This window comes from Rhinolophus sinicus, linkage group LG03 (genome assembly GCF_036562045.2).
Source record: "Rhinolophus sinicus isolate RSC01 linkage group LG03, ASM3656204v1, whole genome shotgun sequence".
NCBI lineage: Eukaryota > Metazoa > Chordata > Mammalia > Chiroptera > Rhinolophidae > Rhinolophus > Rhinolophus sinicus.
In genome coordinates, this window is record NC_133753.1 from 101,826,356 (window position 1) to 101,848,946 (window position 22,591).

Below are 22,591 nucleotides of genomic sequence, written 5' to 3' on the forward strand. Positions count from 1 at the left end.
GGATGAACCTTGAAGACATGATGCTGAGTGAAAGATGCCAACACAAAAGGTCACATGTTATATGATGCCATTTGTAATCGGCAACTCTACAGAGACATAAAGTAGATTAACAGTTTAGGGCTGAGGTGGCGGATTAGGGAATGGGAGTGACTCAACGGGTATGGGTTTTCTTTTTTGGGGTGATGCAATGTTCTAAAATTGACTGTGGTGATTGATGGTTTGCACAACTCTGTGACTATACTAAAAAACACTAAAGTGTATACTTTAAATGGGTGGACTGAATGGAATATGAATTATATCTCAATAAAAACCATTACCCAAAATAAATAAATACATATGAAATAGCCAAGAAAACTGAAAAAGTGATGGGACGGGGTGAGGCAGTGCCTAGCATGACCAGATATTAAAACAACCATTAAAACAGTACGGCACTGTACCTACGCAGACTGCTAGATCAAAGTACTAGAATAGGAAGGTAAGAAAATAGACCCCAAAGAACTGATGGGAATTATGTGTATGATAAAATCAGTGGGGGAAGAGATGGCCTCCATTACATGGAACTCAGCTGTGTAAAAAAAGCAGTGCTGAGTACCTTACATCATATGCCAAGATAAATTCCCAACAGATTGAATTTTAAATATGAAAAATGAAACTGTAAAAGTACTAGAAGAAAACACGAGAGAATTTCCTTTATCTCTTCAGAGTGGGGAAGGACTTTCAAATGATGACTCAAAGTCCAGAAGTCATAGGAAGAAGAATGAAGTGGACTGTGTGACTTTTACATGGCAAAACAAATAAGCACACATGATAAGCCGAGTCAAATCAAACTATTAACTGGGAAAAATATTTTTAACTCATATCACAGACAAGGGGTAAGGCTCCCTAATAATTTTAAAGAATTCCTCGAGAAAGATCAATTCCAATGGAAAAATTGAGCAAAATATTTGAACATAGAATCTATTTAAAAAAAAAAAGGCCATCATAACATGAAAATCTGCTTAACCTCATTCATAAGGAAAATGCAAATTACAACTCTACAGAGACACAATTTTTTTTAACTTAGAAAATGGGCAAAACCCCAAACTTTGATAATAAACTCTGTTGGCAAGGCTGCAAGAAACACGTTTTCTCCCACATTGCTCATGCCCTGGTGTGACCCCTGTGGGGACAACGTGGCAGCTTCTATCACAATTACAAATGCATATGCCTTTGATCCAGTAATTCCACTTCCAGGATTTTACTGTATTTGCAAATGTGCACACTGATCTACAGAGTCACAGCCGCATCATTTGTAAGAGTTTAAGGTGAGAAATGTTCCAAGTGCCCGTCAAAGGGCCGTGTGTAAACCCCCACAGCGCTTCTGGTCACACAATGGAATCATGATGCAGCTGCAATGAAGGAGGAGGGAGCTGTATTTGAACTGCGATGGAAGGATCGCCGAGATATGTCATTAAGTCAGAAAAACAGCAGGGTCTGTAACAGTGTAGGTCATATGCCACTTTTTGTGTTTTAAAAAAGTGTAAGAGCCTCTGTGTTTTTTTGTACAGGCACAAAGAAGCTCTAGAAAGATTCGTAAAATACTAAGGACACTGGGGGTCAGTGGCAGGCACAGGAGATGGGCATTCCACCGCAGAGTTTATGTTTGGGGTTGTAACCATGTGAATGTAGAACCTGTCATCAAGTTAAACACTTAAATAAATGAAAACAAACATAAAACTGTGTCTGCCACGATCACAGCCACGTGGGGTGCATATATGTTCGCGGACAGAGCCTGGCGTGGGAGGGAGGAGACGGGACGGCATCCTGAGTGAGGACAGTCTATTCTTATAGTTTGGTTTGTTCAAGAAGGAAACATTCAAAACCAAAATGAACTGTCCCAGCAACAACAGAGCAGCTTTGGGGCTTTGGTTAGACAAAAATGTACACATAGGGGGCCGGGCCCGGGTTCCCACCCACCCTCTCCTGTCCAGTGCAGCTGACCTGCTGGGGTCCCCTAGGCGTCCACCAGGCCAAGACTCACTGAGAAGAGCACAGAGAGAAAACTCACCGTCTTCTTCATCTTTTCCACGAAGCTGCTGTCCTTGACAGAGGAGGGCCTAAAAAAGAAAAGTGCCCGATGACATGGGATGCGTGTGGCAGCATCGAGGCGTTTCAGCTCAGCCCTGCGCCTCCCCAGTGACCACACCAGCAGCTGCCTCTGGGCCAGTGCCAGGGCTGCCAGGCCTCGCCCCCGCCCCCTACAGTAAATCCAAAGCCTCTCGAGATACCAACAACGTAGCAGAGCCAGGCCCCCTACCCCCGGATAGACGAGAACAAAACAGTCAAGGGCCTCCCTTCCCATCCCTCAACACCCACAGCAACGGTTCCCACAGCCTTCTCTCACCTCCATTCCCTGCCTCACACAGCGCCCGAGTCTCCTGAACACAGGTTTGACCACACCGCTGCCTGCTCCACTCGCAAACGCTCATGGCTCCCAGGCCCCACAGCACAGGGGTACACAAGTCCCTTCAGATTCTGTGCCCAACCTCACGTGACTCCCTCCGTTATGGCTCAGAATCCCGTCAAGCCATCGCTCCCACCCACAGCGCCCTCACCCCACTTCCTCATCCACGGACCCCTGTCCCCGCCCAAGGCCCTGCCCAAGTCCCAACTCCCCTGGATTCCGCCCCACCCCTGCAGTAAGGCCACAGTTCTTTGTTCCCTGCTGTCATCCTGGCACATTCTAGCGCCCTGAACTGGGCCCCATCTCCTCCAGGGAGCTCCCACTCACCCTGCCACCTCCCCTGCCAGCCCGCAGCCAATAGCAGGGTCTCGGGGTGGCCAGAGGGTGCCAGCTCCTCACGCTAAAGCTTGTGGTGCAGACTGGCTGCCGGACGTGCAGGCAGGTGCTGAGTATTCCCACAGTTTTTCCAAAGTTAGATGAAGGCTGGCCTCCTCTCCATTCATGCCATTTATTTACTTAGCAAATCCTTTTCACAGAGTGGCCAAGACTATCCCCATTTCCGATTCAGAAAAGTCCAGGCAAGGAGCTGCATTTTTCATCAAATACAATGGACCACAGATAAGATCAGAGCAGGGCCAAAGGGATTCGATGAGGTATGAAGACACCCACTGTCGACTGTCTGGGTGGGGTGGGCTGGGATCAGAAGAGGGTGGCCTCAGGGCAGGTGCAGAGCCTCCATCTTTCCTCTCCCCACATCGGGGCGCCCCGGAGGCCGTCTAGAGCTCACTGGCTCCCTTCTGCCTTCAGCCTGCCAGCCAGGAGTCCATGCCGGTCAGGCAGGCTGGCCAAGGGGCAAGGATGCAATCGGAGATGGCCAGGCACTTTGAGACCTGGGCGACATGTTGGAGATGTGGGGTCTCGGGGAGGGTAACGAGATCACACCCAGAAAGCCCCTGCCACAAAGCAGGCCCCTCCCCACCCCCATACAGGGGAACCTGAACGCCCATTTTACAGACGAGTTGACAGAAGCCTGATGGCAAGACTTGTGCCTGGTTCCCTGGCCAGTAAGTTGCCAGACAGGGACCAATCCCAGCCTGACTCAGAGATGCCTGCTCTTTCCCTTACATCCTCCCTCAAGTGGGAAAGTGTGCTAAAAGGTGGAGTGCCAGTGGGTGTGTACACATGTGTCACAACTGCATAAAAGTGATATCCCTCAGGGCTAGAGGCCTGGGGTCCATGGAAAAAGTTACGTAAGTGAAAGTGTCTTTTAAGGATGCCTCTGAGAAGCTGTTTAGACACGTATTTGTAAACATAGAGACAGAAGTTCCATGTGTAAGCCCCTGCTGCGTTTTTCCTAGATTAGTAGGCCCAGGACTATTAGGACCTACTAACCTATTTTAGCACGAAATAGTAGGCTATTTTCTGGGCCTAATGTTAAACAATATTACACGTGGGGCCCCATGGGAGGCAAGGCCCAGTGCCTGACTCGGCCACTCCAGCTTCTCTCCTCTGTTCTGAAGGCACTGTCACTGCAGCGGCCCCATGAGGGGCAAGAGGGAGGCAGCTGGGGGCCGGCTGCCCAGGTTTCCCTACCCAGCGACGGCTGCCCCCTGCCTCCCCATTACTCTAGTGTCCCCAGGGCAGGTCCATCCTGACATGAGCAGGGCCAGGCCAAGAGCAGGAGTGGAGGCCCTCAGGCCCGCCCCATTCTCTTCCCACTCCCAGCTCCAAGTGATACAGACTCCGAAGGGGTCTTGTGCCTGGACATCTTGATGCCCAGCCACCAACAGCCATGTCTTACTACCCGCCCACATCATGCACGGCCTGAACTAGAACACACACTTGAACACTCACTGCCTATCGGCACTAACGACAGGCTTGGCGAGACTCACTCTTCGGTGACGACAGCGAGGAGTACAGCGGTGTGACCCCAGCCCCTGGGTTCCTTTTGAATTCTGAGTCACGAGAATATATTACCCACCAAATATAAATCAAGCGTAAATTTAAACTGATACTTAAGAAAACTATCAGCAACCTAGACAAACGTTTCTGACGAAGTATTATGAGAAAAAAGGCAGAAACAAAACTAAATGCAATTTCCATTTATATGAAATGTGCAGACCAGGCAAATCCACTGAGACAGAAGGTAGATGAGGGATGCTGGGGGTGCGGGACCAGCTTGCTAATAATGGGACAGCGTCTCCCTCTGGGGTGATGAAAACTTTTTGAATTAGATCGTGACGATGGTTGTACAACAGTGTGATTATATTATTAAACACAAGACTGTACACTTTAAAATGGTTAAAATGGTGAATTTTAAGGGGTATGAATTTTACCTTAATTGAAAAACAAGAACAAACTAAATGCATTTGTTTGACATCTAAAAGGGGCTGGGCTTGAGGTTTTGGAATATTTACTTATATGGAACACTTCTTTTGCCACTTCTCAACCGCACCCGGTCACGGTGTGTGGATGCAGAAGCTCTGGTAGAAATTCTGGTAGAAATTTAGAATAATGCAGAGCCAGGCATACAGATAAGCTATGGCTGTGCCACCAAGGTTGTAAACACACCTTCCCTCACACTCAACCTCTTCCAGGGTGTCCTGTATGACTGGCGGGAGGAAAGCGAGACTCTGTGCTCTTAAAAAAGAGTGCACACTATTAATTATTCACAGAAAAAGGACCTGAAGAGAAATGTGTCTTGAGAGACAACATGGAAGGGTTAGGATAAAGGATGAATGAGATGGTTTCCAGAATGTTCCCAATTTTTGTTTTTCACATTTTTATAATTCAAAATACATTTTATAGTGAAAAAGAGGGGGTAATTCCAATGTCTAATAAAAGGCGAGCGGCTACACACGTTACAGCCACATGACACACACCGTTCACTAGTAAACAGGGCAGCGCAGGTCATTACTGCAGTGGAAAAGCAGGTTACAAACAATATGGGTGACACAATCCCTTTGTTTAAAAGGAAAGAAGGATACACACTAACACATTCAAAGTTCTCTCCTAGGGGAGCAATTATGAGTCTTCCCCATCCCCTTTATTTTTTGCTAATTTCCATTCCCAACTCCCCCACCCTTCTTTTCTATAATGAACATGTAATGTTTTTGTAAAAGGAAAATGAAAGTTACCTTTTATGTTAAGAAAAGTTGAGCGTGGATACAGACTGATTCTGAAGGCTCTAATGAGGACAGTTAGAGTAGCTAGGCCCACGTAGAGACCCGTATCACAGAAGACATTCTAGGTAAGGGAACGGAGGCCACCGGTTCGGAATACATCTCACACCGTGGCCCAGCCCCATCTCCTGAACTCCACCTGCCAAATGCTCTGGGCCACACAGACGACTCAGTTCTCTTGGCTCCTCTTTGCCTTTGGACACACTGTTGCCTTCGCCGAGAATATCCTTCCACTAACCTGTCCCCACAAACTCCTCCCTATACTTTGGACAGAACGTATGATTTCCTCATTGGAGTAACTTTCCCTGCTCCGCAGACGGTAAGGTTATTTGTCACCATCTTTGGTACATCACACACCTCCGTCCAGGCACTTAATTCAATGTATTCTCATTGCTCAATCAGAGGTCTGGCTTTACTAATTTGGGGGGAGTTACCCATGTATCTCTTTGCCACTGGCACAGTGCCCAGTACTCAGCATGTTTTATTGGCTTCCTGGGCTGACGAGTCCTCTGCCCAGCAGAAGGTTGGCAGAGGTGGTCTGAGAAGGCCTTTGGAGGGTTCCCCTACCCACTCAAGGGCCGAAAAGCCAACAACTGTCTCGTCTGAAAGGACACAGGCTTCTACAGAAGCTACATCTCGAAGAAGGTGGATCTGAAGACTTGTTGAAGAAAGGGACAAGTGGCACCCCTTTGCCCAGTGGTGCAGGGCTGCTCTTCCTCCTACAGGGTATGTGTGCCAGCCTGGGTGGGGAGGGCACTGTGCCAGCACCACAGGCATGAGACTAAACCACAGGCATGAGACTAAACAAGGCAGCCTTTACCTTCCAAGCGCCAATCACCAAGTTGGGAAAGACAGGCCCCAAGGAGTCAAGGCAGGATGGGAGGGGCCACATATCAGGAGCAGGGACTCGAGTTCAAATCCTCGTTCTGCCACTGAATGGGCCTGTGACAAGTCGTGGCCTCTCAAGGCCTCAGATTCCTCTTACTGAAAACACTGCCTCTTGGCTTCTGCAGCCTCCTCCAGTGCCTTGCACAGCACCTGGAACTTGGTTAACTCTCAGGGATAAAGAGGGTGTTCTCTAGAAGGAGGCTGTTTGGGTCACTCTGTGATACCCATGGCCCAGCAGCACAAGGTGGCCGGTGTTAAGACCCAACGATGGGATCGGCTGGCCCAGGCCACAGGGCTTCAGAGGGGGCAGGCACTATGGCGAGAGAACCAGGAAGGGTTTCTCAGAAGTGCTGTGCTCTGTTCTCAGAGACAAAATGCCTCCCGAGAGAGAAAGCCATGGGAACTGGCAGCCGAGGGGCTCCCGGATGAGGCCCACACGTGTGTGGGGAGGGGCGCAGGGAGGAGGGCCTCAGTGTGGCCTCCTGATGCAGTTGCACAGGGCTGGAATTACAGGCTGGCGGCTCTGGGAGTGGAGAGGGAAGGCCTCCAGGCACATCTGGCTAGAAAGTCAGAGGCGGGCAGGAGGGCTACCCGGCCTGTCCCCGGAGGAAGGGTTCTCCCAAGAGGCACAGACACTTCTGAAGGCCAGCTCTGACCCCTTCACTAGCTTCAACCCCCAGGGAAAGGAAGAACACTCCCCCCCTCCAGGGATGGCTTCCAGAGATCCTGGGCACACTGAGGTCCGTGAGGGGAAGGGAAACCCAAGGCGGCTGAGGAGACCTCGTGCCTCTAGCCACTGGCCCAACAGTGCACTTTCCTGCTATTCCTCCTAGTTACACCTCGCCTGCTGGGGCGCAGCTGAACCTGTCTGCCCACTGCTGCTCACCCGCATGGGGTTCACACCTGAGTGCCCTCAACTGGCTTTATCGCCCGACAGCTTCACACCGGAATTTGCACATTGAATCTGATCTTTCACGGGCAGAGGAGTTGGTGACTGGGGCCTTCCTGGTTTCCAGTCCAAATCCCGTCCTTTGGAAACAGGGACATGCAGCCTGCAAATCCAGGACTGGAAGGGCCAGCAGTGCCCCTGCCCAGCCAAGCTCCCCCCACCCCACCGGAGATGCCCGCAGCTCTGCTGGTTAACTCTACACAGCACCCTCTTCGCGCCTGCAGGGTGTTCCTGACCAGGAAGGAGTTCCATCCACACTCGAGTATAAGTGTCAGGTGTCCCCCAGCCAGAGGGGCATCGACACAGTTTGTTGCCGCAGACACTGTCTGGAACTGACCTTCTCAGGGTGGGCTCGTCCGGTGGAGCTGAGTACGTGCACCCCATGGTTTCTCACTCCCAACTCCAGGACTTAAGGAAGAAGGCAGGTTGCAGTGTTCTCCTGGAACTGGGCTGGGAGCCAGCAGCTAGGAGGTCGGGTCCTATCCATCCTTGACACAGCGCTGGCAGGGCCCAAACCCTGCATGTGCTCCTGGGTACCCCAAAGTCCTCTCGGAATCTCAGCCCAGGCCCTGCGTGCATCCGTCCCCACGAGCCTGAGAACACTGCAACATCTGGAGATTCCAGCAGGGAGGAACCAGGACTCCAGACTGAAACCTCCCGTGATCCCCTGCGTTTGGGGCACACACCCCTCCTTCTTCGGTATGGACGGAGGGAAGGAGAAAGCCTTCCCAACCCCAACTCGGGTCTCCTTGGAAACTGTTTATATCAAAGCCCTTTCTCTCCACATCCTCCCCCTTTCCCATTTGAAAAAAAATAAATAAAAGGAAGTCATGGAGGCTGAATAAAGCTCTTCTAAACACTAGAAGGCAGCTGTGCAGGTTGCTATGGCAGGGCCGTCTCTCCATAAAGGAAGCTGCATTGGTCCCGCTGCCAGGGGGCCTCAGGATCACATTAAATTAGATCTGGTTCATGTCTTCCTCCCTGCAAAGGAACTATGGGCAACAGAGCCTAAGACACTAGTCGGCCCGTCACCTGGGAGCACCCTGTGTGCTGTGAGACCAGCACATCTTACCCTCCGTTGCTCAGCAGGGGTACGCCGGCCAGGTGGTCACTGTTCGCTGCTGAGATTTCGTTTTAAGGCGCACCCGTCAAAGAACCCAAGTACAAGCCGCCCATCTCCGAGGCCGCATCTGGCCCAAGCTCCCAGCCCAGAGACCATGCGGCTCCGGAATGGAGCACAAAAGGTTTCAATTAGGGCTCTCCACTCCTAAATTGGGAGCAGGAGTCTCCCCGCTTCAGGCTTCAGAAGTCAACTGCAGCCCGCTGTGTGGGGAAGACAAAAGGGAGGGTGGACAAAAGCACTGAGTCACTTGGACAGAGATGAACCAAGACGTCCCAGTGTGATTCATGTTGTTTCCCATCCCAGGCAGCACTCAGAAGGATTTCTGAAAACTGCAACTCAGATTTAATCTTCTGCACAGCAGAAGTGGTTTCTTCTGGGACTTTTCCTGCCCTTGGTGACACACGGGATGGCTGCTTTTGAATGGCTCCCCTCTGGAGCCCAGTGTGTGGTGGCAAGTTCTCCACCCGCCAGGGTAGCAGGCCCCCACCGTCAGAGAGGGAAGGAGAGCCGACACACATATGATGGCCCTGGAGCTGTGAGGCGGGCAGGCGGCACAGGACCAGCTCTGACTCTGAGGCGTCCACTACAGGAAAGTCAGTTCCACAAGCAGGCCCCGATTTCTCTATCGTGGGCAACACAGTCCCGAACCCTGGGGCAGAAAGCTGATGGTACGGGAGCTGCTTTTGGTGAAAACAGAGTGGTTGGCTGGTGCTTAAATAAACAACAGCAGCTGTCTCTACTGATGGAGTGAAGAACGGAAACCAGCAGTGATGGATGAGCAGAGTGAAGGCGCTTCCTGTGACCACGGGCCTTTGGCAGGTGGGAGGTTAAAGCAGGTGTCGGAGGCCACAAGGCAAAGACAAAAGATGGGAACGGGAAGTACTACTTGCTGTGTGCTGAATGCATGCCAGCTAGTATTCAAGGAGCTTTATATTTTATTTCATTGAATCCTCCCCAGCCTGTGAAGTGGGCAAGGATTTCTATCCCCATTTGGGAACCAAGGAGAGGGAGGCTCGGGCGTGAAGCAGTAACTCAACTCCAGGCCTGTGAAAGTTCATGTCCGCTCCCACTGAGCACGGCTGTGCCTCCCTGTCCCACAAGTCCCAGGTGTGTCCCTAGGCATGTTCAGAAATCATACTTCACAGTCCTTCCCAGGGATCCTAGGTCATGTGGGGTGCTCTCAGGCTCAAGTGGGCTGCTATTTCCCTCATAGACACCCCCCCCACCCATATAGCCTTCGACATGTACCCCCCAATAGGCAGACCGGGATCCCACACCCTGCCATGCCCTCTGGCCTCTCTCCTGAGCCCGAGACCACTGGGCGGTGACTGGCTTGTCACGTGTTAGGCAGGTGACTGCTACTGTGCAGGAGAGCGAAGTGAGAGACTGAGGTCCAAGGAGCTGCTGGGCTATTTAGCTCTGCCAACACCACCCCAATCTCATCGGGGGACAAGGCAGAAGGAAAGGCAGACAAAGTCCCTGAGGACTTTGAGTCCCTGAGACAAAGCCCAGGCCTGTGCTTGCAGGGGCAGAGTAACTATCCGGAGCCCATCTCCTTGCCATTTGCCCTGACGGGAGCTTTCAGGCACGGTCACTCTCCACGTCCACAAGGGCCTTCTCCTAGTGCTTTTCTCTTTGTCAAACTCATCTGTGTTACTATTTTCATGTTTGGCAGACCCAAGGACCTCTCCATAAAGAGGGTGACCCTGAGCTCGATGTGGAAAGAACTCTAGCTCACTTTCCACATGTCAGCACTCAAAAGATAAAGACGGATGGAAACGAAGCCAGCAGCCCTGACTCCTGGCTTCCCTGGCCTTTCTGTCCAGAGCAAGTCCCCAAATAAAGATTACATAGGAAAACAAGCTCTTTTGAGACTTTTCAGAAGCCACCCCCAGTGGGATGCAATCAGCAAAATCCAGACTGTGGGAAACTCTGTGAAATAAATGATCTGGTTTCTTCAAAAATACTTCAAGGAAAAAACAAGGATGGAGGGAAAGCCCATGCTGTAGCTACATAATTCCATTTGCATGACATTTGGGGAAAAGCAAAACTACAGGGGCCAAAATCCGATCAGTGGTTGCCCAGAGGGAGGGCGGTGAGGGGAGTTTTTTGGGATGATGGAATATTCTGTATCTTGGTTGTAACACTGGTTACACAGCCACATACATCCCATGGGACTCATAAAACTTTATACTTACACAGTGAATTTTACTTAATTTTTCCTAAAAGGTGAATTTTATTGCATGTAAATTATACCTCAATATACCTGACCCCCAAGAGAGCCTTATAAGATTTATTAATGAAGTGTAATGTATGGGCCTTGTTTAGATCCTGAATTTTTAAAAAACTGTTTAAAAAATTTTATCAGTCCACAGGGAACTATGAACAAATGCTGATTGTATATCTGACGATAATGACGCTTACTGCTGACTTTCAGGAATAGGGCATTAAGTTATGTTTAAAAAGGCGAGTCCTTGAATTTTAGAGGACTGAAATATTTTCTTATTTCCATATAATTTCACAGGAAATATTTCCAGCTTTCTGTGAAATCATATAATTGCTTTATTCATAATTCCTACAAATTATATGATTAATTATAAAATTATATGATTGCTTGAAGAGAATCCAGGCACAGTGGGGCGGGAGCAGGAGGCAAGATGGGTGAGGAGAGGATAATTGTTAAAACTGGGTGATGCGTGCACGAGTTCCCTCTTCTATGCTCTAAGCTTTGGTGTTTGTTTGAAATGTTCCATAACAAGCTTTGTTTTCCTTTAAAGCGCTCTGACACCAGAAATGTGGCAGAGGTGGGGCCGTGGAGGATGGGGCACAGGGCAGTGAGCCAGCAGAGGGGCACAGCCGCCAGGCAGCCGGGGGCGGGGGCTGTGGACGAGGCCCCATCTGGAAACATGGCCCTGCTCAGCCACAGCCACGGCCGGCAGGCATCGCGGTGGGCTCGACGTGGCCAGATCCTCTGACTTTTGTTCAAAAGAAGCTGTAAGCTTAGGTTTTATGTGAAATTGCCAGCCTTTCATTTAAAAATTTAAAAATACTGAGTAAGCCTGTGGGCCAGTTTGCCCAAGAGGCAGCCACATACACAAGTTTACTACTTACTAATTCAACAGCCATTCTCTGCGTATCTTCACTCTCACTAGGCCCTGAGCCCAGCCAGGGGCCCAGACAGGAATGGGGTGCTATCTTTGCACCATGAGCAGCAGAAATAGAAACAGCTGCCCATCCAATGAGATGGGTGGCTCCACGCAGAGCGCTGCATCACATGCGTGAGGCAAAGTATGCGGGGCACAGAGGGGCTCCCCGGAGCTTCAGACTCCTGTGGGAACTGGCACTGTCCCAGGCCCCTTCGATCAGGAGCTGCCTGGCACGGGATGCTCTGTCCGGAGGTACAGGCTGAGGAGGGAGTGGGAGTGCATATGAAAGAGCCACTTTTAAAATTATTATTATTAAGAGAAATTGTTGCTTGTAATTGCTCCTCTTTAAGTCATTAACTGCTATTAAAAACAATTCAAAAGACCGCCCCCGGGGGAGAAAATCTTGTTTGTGGATTAAAAGGCTCAATATTGTAAGATGTCAATTTATAGATTCAATCTAATCCCAACTAAAATCCCAGCAGCTTTTTGTTTGTTTGTTTAGTTTTGGTAGAAATTGACAAGCTGATTCTAAAAGTTGTAGGGAAGTGTCAAGGGCCCAAAAAAGCCAAGAGAATCTTAGAAGAACAAAGCTGGAGGACTTAGCCACCAGATATCAAGTCAAGAGTAACTGTCAAATCATAGAAACTAGAGCACTGAGCTATTGGTGAAAGGATAAAGGACAGATCAATAGAACAGAAGAGTCTAGAAACGTACCCCCACATACACAGTCACGTGATTGATATCAACAGTGACACTGAAGAGCAGTCGGAAAAGCATCAGTAAGTGGTGCCAGGTTGAGTGAATACCCACAAAATTAAAAAATGAAAAAAAATTTGTAAAGTGTTTCACACAATTCCCCAAGTCAATTTCAGCAGGATGGCAGAGCTAGTTTAAAAGCTACTATAAAAGAACATCTTCATGACCTCAAGATAAGTAAAGACCTCTTAAACGGGACACAAAAACGTTAACCATGAAATGAAGGTTAAGGTCACCCAAAAGGTTGACAAATTGGACTAAGTTTAAGTCAAGAACTTCTGATCATCAAAAACACTATTAAGAGAGTAAAAAGGCAAGTGACAGAACAGAGATGATAGTTGCAATACATCAACCTAACGAAGGACCTGTATCTGATAACCACATAGACAAAATAGGCAAGATCTTGAACAGACAGAAGATCTTGAACAGACATTTATCTTCACAAAGGAAGATAAATGGCCAATAAATACATGAACAGGTCACTGGTCATCAAAGAAACGCTGCCAACAGCCCTCTCCACGTGTCCCCCATGCTGCCCACAGGGGCCTTGTGAGGCCTGGGTGTGACCATGTCAGTGGTGTACAGAGCACTGTCCAATCCGGCTCCGGCCTGCTTTCCCACGCCCCGGCCCCACCCTACCCTAAACACACACCCTGGTGACCTCACCAAACAGCGCACTGGCGCCCCAACACATCCCAGGGTCCTTCTCTTCCGGGCTTCAGATCCACCACCACAGCCTGTCAAACCCCGCTCCTCTTAAAGACTCAACTCCAACGCCCCCTCCCATCGAAAGCCTTCCACAACCCGTCAGAGCCTGACCCTGCCTCTTGCTCTTCACATGCGCGTCTTCCAGCGTAACCCACTCCAGATGAACCTATTCTCATGACTGCCCTTCCTTCCCATGGGATCGGAGGGCAGGGTCCGGTTTATTGATCTGTCTGTCACAAGGGCTTGGCACAGTCTCGTATAAATGTTTGCCTGACTGATGGACCCCAGGATGCTAGCCAGTATTGCGATATCACCACATGCCCACACCACCCCTCTTACCAGAGGCTGGGCAGCTTCCCCTGCACTCCTGTCAGCACTACAGTCCCACATTGTTGCTCTTGAACCGGAACTCTGCCGGAGAGGAGGGTTAGGGCAAAGTCTACTCTGGCTGATGTATTAAACCCTCTCCCATCCCCACCCTGGAGGGCAAAGACTGTCTCAGGTACACTCCTGGACTGAGGCTGATTCTGGCTCAGAGAGCAAACTCCAGGCTCCAGAAGAGTCCACAGGTGGTGTCTCTGTCAGCCACTCACGGACAGTGGCAGCAGAAGGCATCTGGGTTCCTGAGGTTCTGAAAGCTAAATCCAGACTGGTGGTGAGGGCCCTGGGGGCCAGCATAGCTGGGGAGATTCATCGGCGCACACAGCCTCCTCCTGGATGCCCTGTACCCAGAAGTCCAGGGTCGGTGAGACTAGATATGTGTCCTGTGCTTCCATGCTATTCAAAGTGCTTGCTGGTCAGACACAGTTGGTCCTATTTGTTTGGTTTTAAAAAATATCCATGCCCAAAGGTTTGGACACAGCATCCCAGGTGGCTAAGGCCTAAAAGACCTTAAAACACCAACTAGAAGCTACCAGAAATTGTGGTGAGAATTCCTGACATAGCCCTGGGCCATACACAGTCCCCACACGAAGCCCCATCACACCCCACTGACCTGGTGGGTAAGAGAAGCTCTGTGCTGTGGAGAAAATCACCTGTGCTCACTGAACGTATGTGCTCAGCGACAGTGATGCAGGATTTATAACATGAGGTCCAGGCTTGTGGCCCAGCTGTATCAGCTAAGTGGCCTCTCTGAGTCTCAGTTTTCTCATCTTTGAAATGGGATAGTAACGTCTAAGAGACTGAAGGCAGCATGGCAAAGTGGGGAAAACGCGGGGTGTGAAGCTTGCAGATATGGGTTCAAAAGTCAACTCTGCTACTTCTACGTTAGGTGGCCTTGAGCCAGCTCCTCATCAAAGTGCTTCAGTCTCCTCATCTGAAAAATGGAATTATAACGCCTTCCTTGAAGGTCTCCTGTAAGACTGGAGATGGTATTAACAAGAAGGAGAAAATAAGGAGACATACCAGTTGAGGGCACGCATCAGGACCTGTGCAAAGAGTTCTACAACAGCTCGCCATTTAATTTTTACAACCCTATGACATAAGTACTATTATTATCTCCGATTTACAGTTGAGGACGTGGACTTCAAAAGATTAAGTAACAGCAAACGTGACATGGCTCCTATGTGGTAGAGTCGGGATTCAAGCCTTAGTCACCCAGCTGTACGGCCCAGGACTTAACCCCTGCACTTTAAACACTTCCCTGTACAGTGTTGCCATAAAACCCCCGGCCACAGCAGGTGGTCAACATGATATAATGAAGGCTGGGAAAGGATTTGTGCAGGGTAGGACACCACACACTTAAGGTTAAAAATTGAAGATTATGAAGAGGGAAATACAGTTTCAGCATCCTGGCAGAGAGAAACAGTTAGAATCTACCAGATACAAGTGCTCCCACAGTTTAGGAGTTTTATTTCAAGTCGATCTTGCAAGGCCAGAGAAGTGATGGGGAGAACGGAGGCTCCACGCGCTCCCGTGGCACATTCATACTCCTCACTCGTGGGGGGAGTGGGGTGGAGGGACACCTCCATTTTACAGACAAGGAAGTGCAGGGCCACTCACTGTAAGCTGGGACCTGGACACCAGTCCCCTTATTTTAACCACCACGTTTTTTCCCACCAAAAATACTTTGCTCCACCAGGAATGCACCTGTTATCAGCGCCAGCTGGAAAAGGCTGGCTGCCAGCTCAGCTGCCCAGCTCCCACCCATCCTCAGGCCCTCTGACAGCAAAAGACCTCTCAGGCTCGGGTACAGCACCACTTTCTAGAACCTTCGCAACCCCCCCCCCCCCCCACACACACACACAGCAGATCTTCATCCCTCTGTCAGGGGGATTTCCTTCTTTCTTAGAATTCCAGAAGCCCGTGGCTTCCCTGCCAGCCAGCTCTCCGATGAGTTATGAGGCCGCCCACCCTGCCTAGCGCACACTCTTGTCGCAGAGGCCCAGATTAGGTAATGCACATGAAAGCACTTCATAAACCATTTAAAAAAAGCACATTTCAACATCCTGACTTCTCAGCTCCTTTAACGTAAATGCTACCCCTATTCCTGTAGCACCTAGCGCTTGGTGCAAAATACACTCTGCTACAAACATTAAGCAGCGACCACGGAGCAATGCTAGGCGATATCATAAATATCACCTCACTTCATACTCTCAAGAGCTCTGTGAGATTGGGGTTATTGACTCCATTTAGCGGATGAGGAAATGAGGCAGAGCGAGGTTAAGGGTCTTGCCCAGGATCTACTCAGCACTAGAGAGCAAGCTTGGTAAACATGAGGACTTCATCTATTTTATTCATGGCTATCTGGCACTTAGTAGGGCCTCTGCAAACAGTTGCTGAGTGTTCTAAACTGTAAAACGAATGCCCTGTCAATGGTATAGCAGGACCCCAATAATGTGGTTTTATTATATTAATGAGATGCCCTAGGAACTTGACTTTCATTACATCAATTAGCCTGTGGTAAAACTGGTTTTGTTATCCTAGCAACGTCTTGTACATACTGTACAAGAATTGTACTCCCTGAATATCTGCTTTCAAGTCCAAGAACTATACTTTTCTGGGAGAGAAAACTGTTACCAGAGAGCTCCTTGTGGAATTCAGGGAGCCCTGCAGGGCAGAGCTGTGCCCTGGGGTTCTCCCAGCACAGGGCCTGGCCTCGTAGGTCCCACCCAAACCTCCCTGCAACATGACCGGGTTGCAGCCATGACACGGAACTCAGTCATGAGGAGACAGTGGTGTAGTCACTTAGTCACACCTCCACCACCATTTTTTCATATCTAGAAACCCTCTGAACTCTTACATCCTTAATATTTGTATTTAAACTAAGTTACCTTTTAAGTTAAACTTTCTTAAAAGGAAGCTTTATGGAAGGTTAAAAAAATCAACAAAATAAAAACAGTGTTTGTAAAGTCAAGCTGGATACTGTCTGGAAACATATATTTGCTTTTCATCCTCTTTCTGGCACAGAGCTCCTAAACCCCTTGGAAATTCCTAAGTGATAAGAGAGATAAAGGAGTCTTCTGTTATTCAAAACAAGCCGCTTTCTATCACGCTGGAGTTCATGTTACTGAAGTAACTTAGGAAAGCCTCTAAGGATGGGGCCAGTAGCCAAGGGAACCAACACTGTGGTTACAGGGTTGGAACTCACAGCCCCATCCCTGATCTCCAGGGAGGGGAGAGGGGCTGGAGGTTGAATTAATCCCCCATGCCCAGCGAGTTAATCAATCGTACCCACATAATGAAGCCCCCATAAAAAACCCAAAGGATGGGGTTTGGAGAGCCTCAGGGCTGCTAAAAGGCGAAGGTGCTGGAGAGTGGGGTTCCTACCCTTGCCCAATGCATCTCTTCCATCTGGCTGTTCCTGAGTTGTATCTGTAACAGACTGAAACGCTCCAGCCTGCATTTCTCCCATGGCCTTCAGACTAACCGCTCCTGGGACAGGTATATTAGTTACCTAGAGGAATTCTGCTTCAGGTTTGAGGATTTTGCAAAAACAGCCCCTTGTCCAAAGGTACCTCTCCTGAAGAGCTGGTAAATCATGTACAAAATAATGACTGTTTATCAAAGATTTACAGGAGCCTCAAGACCCTGATTGAGATCAGTGGGGGTCAATGGATCCACTGGGGAGATTTAGACTCACTCTCCCTTGTCTCCCAGTCTGCACCGAGCTGTCTCCAGGCCTTACCCACCTCTTGCCGCACCCTTTCTCCCTTCCCTTGACATAAAAGAGGACTGAATTTGGGGCGTTTTTAATGTAAGCATGACATATACTTTTAAGGATTTAGCACCCTGGCGTGGTTTGCTGAATTACAGTTTATTTTGTAGTTCATTTTTCCCCCTCTTCTTTGTTTCTCCCCCTCACTGTCCAATTTAATTGCTGTGTTTTTCCAAGGCTACATGCATACCTCCTTAATCTAATTAATCAGAACACTAACTTGCAAGAAACTGAGTCAGCCCTCTGGACACCGGCAACCAGGCTGCAACTCTGGACTGTGATTTTTTGTCAGATGACTATGAATCACCCCTAAGACCGGGTTCGAGATAACCATCACAGAACATACCGGACCCCAGGAGACGTTCTCCCGGACAAGTAACAAGACTCACTCCCCTTTCCTTTGTTCTGTTGCTGCTTGTGAACCTATCAAACTTTCTGCCATCCTAGGAACAGGGAGATGGCCTTTAGACAGGAGTCCGCCACCCTCCCGAATAGCGGCATTTTGAATAAACCTGCTTTTCTTTCCACCATCCTTGTCTCTCCATTAGGTTACTGGCTTATGAGCAGCAGGCAACCAGACCTTCACCCGGTAACACTAAGATGGATTTGCGGAAGCGTTAAAGCTCCCCATCTTCTCGAGCTAGTTAGTGCCTTCTTGATCAATGTCCTTTCCTTTTTCCAAACTCTGATGTTTTGAGTTTTGGCCCCTTGAAGTGTTGGGCACACGAATCTTGAACCAGTAACAAATGGCGAGCCACAGCCTGGAGCTGGTGTCCAGGGGTAGATGGACCCTGGGTGGGTGCCCCCTGTGAGTCCTGAGCACCTGCCAGAGCCGCTTTGCTTGGGGGCTCAGGAGGGACTCCCCAGTGGGCGCTGGTCTCTCTTTGGCACACAGCACATTTGGAGTAAAGAAACATCTTTGGACTTCAGTCAGCTGTCTGTCAGTCAGCTGTCGAGTAGTTCTGGAATGGACAGCAGAGAATCCTTCCTCTCAATCTGGGTGCTCTGTCCTCAGAACAAGGCCATTTGCATTTTGGGAGGCCTCCATCTGACGGAAGGAATTCTTCCTCTCTATCCTGGCTTTCTCTTTCTCCCTTTCTCTCTCTCCAAAGATATTTGCATTTCCGTCTAAAAAAGGAAGGACTGCTGGGAATTTACCCATGTTGCATCTGTGAGCCAACAGGCTCAATTTAGAAGGAGGTAAGTCACCCCATGTGTACAGCCAACCAGCAACCGGGAACTTCCTCCTTCATTTAGGCTTTTTCTATGGGAAAAGCCAATTTGTTTTGCATTCGTTTGAGGTAACTTGTTGGGAGGGGGAAAAGTTGTAGGACTTGTACCTGATTTGTGAACCGTTCATTTGTATTTGTTTATTTGGCTATTTGAATTTGAAATTTGTAACTTGTCTGGAGTACCTGAGGCTTAGTTAGGAGAGCACTCAATTTATTGTCTTGTGCATCATTTATGTGTGGATCTGAGGCTTCTTCTTCCCTTATTGACTGGGAAGTGAGAAAGGACACGGTGCCTGACGCTTGCCCCTACTCCTCATCCTTTTTGTCTCCAGACGTGGTAACCGCTCTCTTGTGCTCAGGCTTCATCCTGGCACCGTCTTCCTCTAGGAGGATCTGTCACTTTTAAATTCAGGCGATCTGAAGCCGCTTTTTTTTTTTTTTTTAACTCTGAGCCTTCCAACTTTCTCAGGCCTCTCAGAGAAAACAGAATGCATCCTTTGAGTATAGGTTAACTCTTAAAGGGCTTTAAAGGAATTTCTATAGCAGGCAAAGCTTTGGTCATCTGAGCAAATTACCTCTGAGTTTTATATTGTACCTGGGACACAAAAGCTTGCATTTCAAAATGAAAGCTATGAGATCTCTATGTTAATATGTTCTAGATATGGCATATTTCTACCACTAAATGGTACTGCTAATTTGTGGTATTAAACTGGCTTAAACAAACACGTGCTTATATGAGAATTCTCAAACATATAACTAGTCTTACGACTTTTGAATTTGCTATTAAGCTTCTTGGATCTTACAGATGCTGATGCAGATGTTAGGTTAATTAACAAGAGAATTTTCAAAAAGACAGAAGGAAAAATCAACAGATTTCCCAACAAGGTGGAAATTTTTTAAAAGTTTCTGAGGTTATGAGAATTAGTATAGCTGAACAGATGTTAAAGGATTTAATAACTGATCAGAAATTTAGCAAAATTAGAGGCTGATTTTTCAAAGTCTGATAGGAAAAAAAAGGGGGGAAGGGAGGTCTCAGCGTTGCCCCCCAAGACCTTCCTGCTGGCTAATCAGAAATGTAAACACAGCCACTGCTGCCTGTGGCTGAGGTGACTGAAAGGAAAAAAGGAGAGAAAACTTTTAAAAACACAAGCTGCTAGTCTCACATGCCAGACCCTCACCCCCTTCCATTTCCCAGCCTCCTTAAAAATTGTCAAGGGCAAATGAAAAATCTTGTTTTCTCTACACTTATTGATAATTTTGTGTATGTGTATGACCTCTGTTTGTGATATCTGTGTTTTATATATGGCATGGTGTTTTTTTCCTCCGGAAGGTAGTTTATAATATTTGATTAGCGTGAAGGAATTAAGCGCTTATATAAATAAGGATATATAATAGAAACTAACCCAAATGCCTTTCAGGATCATATGAGCTAGGAAAATATTTGATATTAAAGCTGGTTTAGGTTTGGTTTGGTTAAATACACATGTTTTTTAGAGTTAACATTAAATATGGTATTTTTGTTTTAAGTGAGTTTACCAAAAAAAAAGCTCTTGTTATTGTTATGAAATTTGTCAAGAAAATAGCTTGGGTATTAATTGACTGAAATCTCATAGAGTTATTAAGAACTAACAAATAGATGTAATTAAAAGGTTGATAAAACTTTTTAGGAATAATTATTATACAACATGAGGTATGGAAAAATATACAGTCAGTGTTTAAAAAAAATTATTACAGTAAAAGACACATTGCCATTAATCCCCCTCAGAATACTCCCCCTCGCTTCAAACATTCTTATCCCATTGTTCTTGCCACTTCCTGAAGCGGTTCTGGAAGTCCTCTTTTGTGAATGTCTTTAGTTGTGCTATCGTGGCTGCCTTGATGTCCTGAATCAATTCAAAATATTTACCTTTCGTGGTCATTTTGACTTTGGGAAAGAGCCTGAAGTCGTACAGTAGCAGATCTGGTGAATGAGGTAGATGAAGACACACAGTAATGTTTTTAATTTAACAGAAACTGTCGTACCAGAAGCGATGTGTGACATGGAGCCTTTCCCTTGTGATCACAAAATATGGTGAATGCTGCTGCCGGGTGCCATCCAACAGAAAGGCAGGATCTTCAATACAGGAAGCAGCGCGTCAAACCTTAGTAACAGTGTGTGACTAGTTTCAACCTGTTCGGTGCAGTGCAGTCAGTCAGGTGTGAGCTACGGTTGAGAGAAGGTGTGTTTTAAAGTGTGTCGTAAATCATCCTCCATCATGACAGTGCTCCGTGTCACACATTGCTTCTGGTATGGCAATTTCTGTCAAATGAAAACATTATGGTGTGTCCTCATCCACCTTATTCACTGGATCTGGCACCGTGTGACTTCTTTCTCTTCCCCAAAGTCAAAATGATTCAGGACATTGAGGGAGCCATGACAGTGCCAACTAAAGACACTCACGAAGAGGACTTCCAGAACTGCTTCAGAAAGTGGCAAGAATGATGGGATAAGTGTGTTCGAAGCAGTGGGTAATATTTTGAGGGGGATTAATGGCAATGCATCTTTTACTGAAATAAATTTTTTACTTAAACATTCACACTTTGATCACACCTCATACACACACACACAGACACACACATATTGTAAAGACAGAGGAATTGTAATGGTGTCACTAAATCTTCTATTTTGAGATTTGGATCACTGGTATAATTTGATTTAACAAGTGTAACTTAGCTTGGGACTTTCTGAAAGCTTTCTTTTCTTTCTTTGCCTCTTAATGATTCTGCTTCCTATACATTTACTATGCATACCAGTTTCAATGTTTCTATTTGCATTGGCCTGTGACTTGGGAGAGGTTTTGTGTCTGTGTGGGATCCACTCCTAGTAGCTCCAACTTAAATCTAAATAACATATGCAAAGGTTGGAATAACCGGTTTAACTGTACTTTCCCCCATTCCAATGGACAAAGCCAAACTCAATAGAAAATTCCATTACAGGCCAAAGCAACTTACATCCTGGTTAGAAAATATAAAACAAGTCGAGAGGCAGTGATTTGCAGTAGTTTCCAGCAGACTCTGCCAGCCAATCCTTCTCTTACTTTAATAAATCTTCCTTCTATATGTCTACCTGTCTCATGAATTCCTTCAGGACCCGAGCGAGCAGACACCATATTGTTTTATTCTGGTACTTTAGCAAGTATGTTTCAAGGTAACTTGTTTTCTTTTTTTTTTTCCTTAGAGCAGTTTGATAAATTTTACCTTTGTAAGCAGTATTGAAACACTTATATTTTTCTTCCTACCTAATCCATCCAGAAATCTGGAGACTGAATAAGTATTATTATTTTCATGGCAATATGGTTGTTTGCATAAATTCAATAGGAATCTGTTCTCTTTATGATAGGATACAATTGGAAACTCTTGATAAGGCTGGAATATCATGTTTGAAAGAGACATGCACAGACTCTGGCTATCACCAGAAAGCTTTAAGGAATTATGAGCGACTTTGGAAGCCAATAAAAGCCCGTTGGAAAAACAGCCTGGGACCTTGCTTCCATGTTTCACAGCAGTCTTTCTGGTAAGGAACAAAGGTTGCTTTCCTGGGAGATGGCAAAGGAACAACCTCCAGACATTTTCAGGGACCTCAAGAACCTGAGAAATACAACCAAATCTAAAGGTAGTGCAAGTGAAGTCTAATGGCAGGAAGGGCTAACTGAAGTTCAATCTGGAGATTCCTTATGAAATTCCAGCGAAGCAGATTTAAAGGAGCTTGTACAAGTCTGATCAATTGCTATTCTTGTTGTACTTATGAAAATAACAGACCAACTTTATTGAAAGTAGACTATGCAATGAAATTAGTCTTCATTTGCCTATCTTTGATAAAAATGAGGGTGACTTTAGAGAGAAAAATTGCTTCAATAGAAACCATAATGCGCAATTGTGGATATTAGACCCTAGTTTAGTTAATTATCTGTAGTTTTATTTTTCACCTGTGAACTGAATTTTTCTACTGAAAGTATTTGGATGCAACCC

General features: G+C 47.3%; 1 protein-coding gene across 5 annotated transcripts in view; it reads right to left on the reverse strand.

The window, feature by feature from the left end:
* Positions 1 to 22,591, reverse strand: part of POR (cytochrome p450 oxidoreductase) — a 63,146-nt gene that overhangs the window by 10,092 nt on the left and 30,463 nt on the right. For all 5 annotated transcript variants that reach the window (XM_019717669.2, XM_019717667.2, XM_074328410.1 and 2 more), the window contains exon 3: positions 2,048 to 2,096. In XM_019717669.2, coding sequence (XP_019573228.1) covers positions 2,048 to 2,096 — 49 coding nt within the window. The remainder of the gene's footprint in view (positions 1 to 2,047; positions 2,097 to 22,591) is intronic.